At 46.3% G+C, this 7236-nt stretch overlaps 1 protein-coding gene across 2 annotated transcripts; it reads left to right on the forward strand.

Annotated features, from left to right (window-relative positions):
* The first annotated feature begins 264 nt into the window (after positions 1–264).
* On the forward strand, positions 265–6996 carry prmt1 (protein arginine methyltransferase 1). 2 transcript variants are annotated; one of them, XM_089017958.1, is made up of 10 exons: positions 265–400; positions 1778–1873; positions 1976–2131; positions 2200–2263; positions 2349–2491; positions 2664–2751; positions 4172–4287; positions 4385–4535; positions 5716–5837; positions 6084–6996. In XM_089017958.1, exons 1-10 carry the CDS (start codon positions 374–376, stop codon positions 6165–6167), a joined length of 1047 nt encoding a protein of 348 aa, XP_088874084.1. In that variant the 5' UTR covers positions 265–373; the 3' UTR covers positions 6168–6996. The 2 variants fall into 2 exon arrangements, with proteins under 2 accessions (XP_088874084.1, XP_088874086.1); XM_089017960.1 differs by having other exon boundaries at positions 329–400; positions 1787–1873.
* Positions 6997–7236: the final 240 nt, after the last annotated feature.

Raw genomic sequence — 7236 nt, forward strand, 5'->3', positions numbered from 1 at the left:
TCTAGCAAATTTGTGACTTTAGGTCTAGCAAATTTGCGAGTTTGAAACTCGCAAATATACGACTTTTTTCTCAGAATAATACCCCATATCTAATACGTATATATATTTCAACTCTCTTCCGTAGTTTTGATATGATAACGAGCATTTTAAATCTGTCGTATGAGAAAATAAAAAGTGGCTTTTGAACGTCCATTTGCCAACCCCAGCTAACGCTTGACAGACATGATGTAATGTAAACATATGAACGGGTGGGGGTGCTGGCGCAACAAAACAGCGGATTGAAGTCCCACTCAAGACGCGAGGTCAACGAAGAAGAGCGGAGCCGCTTTCTTTGGTTGCGTCTCGCTTGCTCGCAGTCGGGCACAAGATCGAAATGGCGGCGCCGACGGAGAGGATGGAGGTACGAATTCCAACGAGAAACATTTTCAAATTCATATTTGTTATTTTTTTCCTTCAATTGAGTTCTCCTATCTGGGTTTTGCGTGAGCACATAAGCTGTTTGTTAAGCTTCCTAACGTGGAAGGTTTTTGTCAGCTACGCGTCAGGAGAATCGTCCATTTTAACTTGGCTCTGAAAACCTTAAGAAGATGTTGTGGTTGCGCTTACTGTCTGTAAACGCTCTCGCTGCGTCCTTAAAATGCGAAGCTCATACCCTGCGGCCAAAAGCCGCTGTTCGCTGAGGTTTCTCGAGTTGTCTTTTAGACCGCGTGGGGACCAACGTGTTAGCTCCTCGGCTAGTAAGCTATCAGCCACGGATGCTGATTCATTCTCTTATTGGGCTCGCCGCAGTTTGCTATTGTCTTTTAAAAGCTATTGCGAATGGCACGCTTGCTTTCGGTGTCGTTTCGGAGACTTCTGCGTGATTTTCCGCCCCGTTTCACCCCGTATCGTCTTTGAGCGGCTAACGAGTAGCACGCAGCGGGGAACGCGACGCTTACACTGCGTGCGATGCAAGAGGAGCCGTCGCCTCAATGGCCGGCGATCGTTTGCTATGCGACCTGCTAAGCATTTTGCTTTCGCGCTCAACTTTCCATTGGGCGCCCGCTCGAGCAAGGCCAAGATCGCGTCGCAGACCTCCAACCATGCGCTCGCATCCTTTGTGCGGGTGTCGAGCTACAAATCGCACAGTGAGTGATGATGATGATGATGATGGTGATGGTGCATCTGGAGCTCGTCGCTCGATACGTTTTTCCCGCCCAAAAGCGATTTTGAAGGAGAGCAAACGTTCATGTTCTCAAATTAGATCAGCCTTCGTGCTGGTTTGTGCCAAAATAATACATCTGCCTGCTTGCTGATACTATAAACGACGTATTACATGTTGTGTCTGCAGCAGTTCGAATGAAAGTTGAGTTAGCGAGGGCCAACGGGTGGCTGTCCTCCTCAAATAAATACAAAGGATCAAATGGTGTGTTGCAAAGCTACATAATGCTGCAAGAAACTTCATTTTACTGCAACCGCATTTAGACAAAGTAATGTATGGCAATCCCGAGCGCTGCGACTGCCTCACTAAAACGGAAAATAACCGTTATGGTCAAATCAAGACACTATGCCATGCAAACTTGCGTATGGATGGATATTTGACCCTGATGGATCATGGCCACATTTTTCATTCAATTAAGGATATACAACTTGTCTGCTTTGGGAATCTGTTGTGAGAGACTTTCCAGAAGCGTACCAAAAGCAATGTTCCGCCCCCATCCCCGAAATAGAGGATACATCCAATTTGGATATGATCGTACACTGTGGACTTCATGTAATTGTGTGTGTTATTGTTGAGGTTTCTCAGGGGGAAAACGGGACAAAGCCTGCTGCTGAAGATATGACCTCAAAGGATTATTACTTTGACTCCTACGCTCACTTTGGCATCCACGAGGTACGCTCATTTGAAAAGCATTTTTCTCTCCTCCCGCCGCGCTCGCTCCTGTTGTTTTTGTCCCGCAACTTGAATCTTGGCTTTTGTCGGCAAACGTTGCAGGAGATGCTGAAGGATGAAGTGCGGACTCTGACCTACCGGAACTCCATGTTCCACAACAAGCATCTTTTTAAGGACAAAGTGGTGTTGGATGTCGGGAGCGGCACGGGCATCCTCTGCATGTTTGCTGCCAAGGCGGGAGCCAAGAAAGTTATTGGGGTGGGTTTGTCTTTCGATCGCTTGGGGAACCTTTCACATCAAACGTGTCCTTGTGTCTTTCCGGACAGATTGAGTGTAGCAGTATTTCAGACTACGCTGTGAAAATAGTCAAGGCCAACAAGATGGATGATGGTGAGCGAACCACGGCGTCCATGTTGTTTGAAGAGAGGACTGAACGTATTTGAAGCCGTGTCTTTTTTTTCCTCCCCGTCTGCAGTGGTAACCATTATCAAGGGGAAGGTGGAGGAGGTGGATCTCCCCGTGGATGGAGTCGACATCATCATATCCGAGTGGATGGGCTACTGCCTTTTCTACGAGTCCATGCTCAATACGGTCATCTATGCGCGGGACAAATGGCTGGTATGTAAAAAACAATAGACGATGGATCGCAAATGGTGATTTCCTCTTCCTTCCATTTTTTCCCCCCCTGTGGGTGATTGCCAAGGGTTAAACGTTGGCTTTCAAACAAATGGGAATGGTCACGCTGATGGTTTTGAGCCTTTTCCGCCAATCTCCTCTTGTGCCCCAACAGAAGCAAGATGGGCTCATTTTCCCGGACAGGGCCACGCTTTACGTGACTGCCATTGAAGACAGGCAGTACAAGGACTACAAAATTCACTGTGAGTGACAATGATCAACTTACTGTCCAAAAAACAAGAAAAGGTGCCATAAAAAAATAATTGTTATCAATGCACCGGCTGTACTGTTCTAAAAAAAAAAGGCCCGAACACATTGAGGAACGGCGAATAAATTTGTGAATGGCAGTGGATGAGTTAAAATGATCATCTCATCACTTAGACCTTTGAAAGTTCAATATTTGACGTGGACACATTGGCACGTGTTGTTTCTCATCGTCCGGCTTCCTCCTGTCAGGGGGGCCGAGTGGGTCGTTGGAAGGGCTCGACGTGGAGCTTGGAGTGCGCGCTAACTCTGACTGGCCGACAAGCTTTATTTTATTAATCACTCGAGAGCGATGACGCACAATTGCTTGTGTAAACAACCTTTAGGGAGGCGACTCCTGAATGATCGCTTTCGCGCGCAAACAAATCCCGAGTGAAGTCGGATAGCTTGTCACCCCCATCGGGATGCGTGTGAACTCTTTCGTATACACCAAATCCAGCAGACTTTTTTTACAGCTTCTTCCCCCGAGCCACTAACTCTTTAAAGGACAACCGACAACATTTTTTTGTTTCCCATCAGAAAAACGTTTGATGGCATCTAAAATACCCAAAACACGCAGGATGATATTTTTAGTCAAATGAAAAACACCCAAAAAAATGACTTCAAGTGTCCCAAAACTGCCACAAAATGACCTCGGAGATGCAGTTTCAGAAGGTCCTGCCCCCTTGTTCGTGGTGTCACGCCAAGACGTCTTGCCTTGCTCCAGAATCAAAACAATGGCTTCAAAGAGTTCAGATTCGGAGATGCTTTCTTGTTATGAATATGATTGAAATAGTTCTGAAGAGGAAAGCATACATGTTTGCCATCGATTAAAGAAGTAATTCCATGTCATGTTGTAAAATGTAGCGTCCCAGAAAATGCACAAGATGGCACCCAAGTTCCCTTGGAAATGGGCTGATTTGTCTGTTGGAAATTTGTGTCAACTAGTATCAAATAGTAGTCTTGTTGCAACACACAACGATTCACCATGGCGTTATTCATGTGTTTTCCGTCTAATTTCGCTATCAACATGAAGTTTTCAGACCAAACAAAGTACCCAAAATGCATTGTGTCGCTTTCTCGGTCAGGGGGGGTTCCTGACGTGACGTCACGTGCGGACTCGTCACCAACTCAAAAACAAGACTTCCTGAATATTCAGCGCCAGTCTTCAAACGTAAACTATAGCGATATGCGGTGGAATCTTTGTCAAACGCGCTCAGTAGAAGTCATTTGAAGCCATTTTACAAATGATGGACACAACTTGGCCCGGCGTCGGTTGTCCTTTAATGTCCTTCCCTACTTTTTTGACATGTCCTTGTTTACGATAATACTAGTGCGGCCTGTAGACAAATTCCTAGTGCGTCCTCCATATTGTTTCAGGGTGGGAGAATGTGTACGGATTTGATATGTCGTGCATCAAGGAGGTGGCCATTAAGGAACCCCTGGTTGACGTGGTGGACCCCAAGCAGCTGGTCAGCAGCGCTTGCCTCATCAAGGTGCTGCAACAAGTCTCATTTCCTCCGCGGTGCCTTTTTCCCCTCTTGACTCTTGCTTGCCCTTGTTGCCCTGGCCGTGTCTTATTTTTGGACGCAGGAGGTGGACATCTACACGGTGAAGCCGGACGACTTGACCTTCACCTCCCCGTTCTGCCTGCAAGTCAAGCGCAACGACTACATTCACGCGCTGGTCACCTACTTCAACATCGAGTTCACTCGCTGTCACAAGCGCACCGGCTTCTCCACCAGTAAGTCTGCTTCTGGCGGCGTGTTGGGGTTGGACGAGATGACACAACCTCCCCCCGCTCATCGCAATGGCGTCATGAACAACAGCTGAAATCTGTGAATAAGGAAAGCCATTTATTAGCTAAGTAGGGCGCAGGCGGATATTTTTAGTCAAATGCAAAACACCAATAAAAATGACGTAAAGTGAGCTAAAACGGCAAAAAAGTTGAGCTGCGAATTGGGCATTTTCAGAAAGTCCCGCCCCCAGTTGGTGACGTCACGCCAAGACGTTTTGCCTTGCTGGAGAATCAAAACAATGGCTTCAGATTGGGAGAAGATGATCCTACACATCCAGTGATGAATAGGATTCAAATAGTTCTGAAGAGGAAAGCATACATATTTGCAATCGATGAAAGGAGTCCTTCCGTATCAATTCGAGCTGCCAGGACTCCAATGTAGCGTCCCAGAAAATGCACAAGATGGCGCCCAAGCTCCGTTGGAAATGGGCTGATTTGATTTGAATGGATTTGATTTTCGCCAACTCAAAAACAAAACTTGCTGAATATTCAGCGCGAGTCTTAAAAGGTAGTAATATGCGATGGAATCTTTGTCAAATACGCTCAGTTGAAGTGATTTTACAAACGATGGACACAACTTGTCCGGAGCCGTCGGTTGTCCTTTAAACGTCATCATTCCCCAAAGCAAATGTCTGATCTTGCCATCGCGTGTATTCACTGACAATTGTTGCACACGGCACAAGACAACCAACCAACCAACCAACCAACCAACCACATTTGATGTGGTGTTCCGCCTCAGTAGTCAATACCCACAACAGCCACGCGGGGGAGCTCTACGGCTACAAGTCACCCGCGTGGCAAAAGGTAGAAGAAATGACACTGACTCAATCAATTACCGCTCTTTGTTGGGTTTTGCCTCTTTGTATTTGTTTTCCAAAAGACTGTTTTTGGCTTTTCTGCTTTGTTGCCGTGGGCTGCACTTTGTCTTGTGTGGTTGCGGCAGATTGAAAATGATAAATTGATGACTTGATTTAAAAAGATTGCCTGAAACGGTGCTAAAAGTGGCTGGCCATATCGTCTTTGAAATCTGAAGACGGGTCGCGAACGGCGGCGCTTGCGCTTTGCTGCAAATGGCGTCCCATTGAAGACGGTGGCTAAAGCTGCGCTCTGCTTTGTGGCCGCGCAGGTCCGGAGTCCCCTTACACCCACTGGAAGCAAACCGTCTTCTATCTGGATGATTACATGACGGTCAAGATCGGAGAAGAGATCTTGGGCACCATCAGCATGAAGCCAAACGTCAAAAACAACGTAAGCCTTTCATCGACTGGACTTGGATCTATTTGCTAGCTACCTGCCTGCCAATCTATTATTATAGCTATACAAATAGATAGCCGGCTCCTGTAAAGTGACCTTGTGAGTTTTGAAAGGCGCTTAGAAATGAAATGTATTATTATTATTATTATTATCATCTTCTTGTTGGAAGGAAGATGAAGGACGTCGGTGTCCAAAATGGCTTCTTGTTGGCACTGATGGCGAATGTGTGGATGTTTGCAGAGAGACCTGGACTTCACTGTGGATCTGGCCTTCAAGGGCCAGCTGTGCGAAGTGTCCAAGACGTCGGAGTACAGAATGCGCTAGCGACACCCGAGCCGGCGAGCGAGCGCATCTTTCCAGGATGACGTGTCATGGTTTGACCAGGAGTGGGAAAACCCTTAAAAAAAAATAGACCCCCGGCAACATTTGACTGTTTTTTTGTTTTGTCTGTTTTGGGGCGGATCTTGTTCAAATATTTGACATGTATAATTGTTATTCAGATTTTTTTAGTTTTTTTTTTGGGGGGGGGGAGACTTGTCGTGCGGTAGTCGACCAATACGCACGTCTTGTCTCCATCTTCCCCTTTGCACATGCAAGACCTCCAAAATGACGGCCGCTCCCCTCCTTTCTTGGGACTGTGTTGGAAATATGTTGTTTTTTTTAACCGCCCGTATCCAAAAAAAGGCGCTTTCTCCAAAACTCGCTGGGAGTCAAAACTGAAACAGGATTAAGATTTGGAGATTGAACCGGAGCTATTCCTAGCGCTCCTGTTTTGGGGGCAACTTTTAGCGGATGTGTCCAAAACACGTGCTCCGCAATCCCCTTAGCATGGCACCTGCTCAGCCACCTTTTTTTTTGAGCAAGTCAAATCTTGATAGCAGAATGTCGGGACCCCAAATTCCAGTTTGGAAGTGTCGCCGGGTGCTTGTGACTGTTGGGGTTGAGAAAGGAAGGAAAAGTGAGTTGCGCAGCTCCTGGGGGCGTGTCTTGTACGTCGCTTCGCTAAGCCTTTGTGTTTTGGTCGAGGCAATTGGACTGCTCGAAAGTCAAGTCAAGCCAAGCCAAGCGTGTGGGCGAGCGACACGACATGACTCACCGCAATGACGTTGTCATTTTTTTTAATAGTCAAATTAAAACTGTAAATGAAACGTGATTTGCTCCATTCTCTTTTCTTGCTTCTTTGTTCTTTGTTCAGGATTGGACACCATTTCTACACATTAGAAGCAATCAGTCATTTATGGTTGCGAGTAAAAATTGGAGGAAAAGTGCCAAATAGATGATTTTCTGTCTGAAACTCACGAGAAAAAGTTGCCTGCCCGGCCATAAAATTACATACCCCAATTTTTCACAACTTGAAACACAATAAGATGACTAATCACACAAAAAACATTGT

This window comes from Hippocampus bargibanti, linkage group LG17 (genome assembly GCF_051943395.1).
Source record: "Hippocampus bargibanti isolate YZ-2025 linkage group LG17, ASM5194339v1, whole genome shotgun sequence".
Classification (NCBI taxonomy): Eukaryota; Metazoa; Chordata; class Actinopteri; order Syngnathiformes; family Syngnathidae; genus Hippocampus; species Hippocampus bargibanti.

Bases quoted from the DNA above. Each gene is read 5' to 3' on its own strand.
- prmt1 (XM_089017958.1), top strand. From the start codon at position 374: ATGGCGGCGCCGACGGAGAGGATGGAG. The intron at 4,536-5,715 runs GTAAGTCTGCTT...GTGGCCGCGCAG, and splicing joins GCGCACCGGCTTCTCCACCA to GTCCGGAGTCCCCTTACACC. The intron at 5,838-6,083 runs GTAAGCCTTTCA...GGATGTTTGCAG, and splicing joins AGCCAAACGTCAAAAACAAC to AGAGACCTGGACTTCACTGT.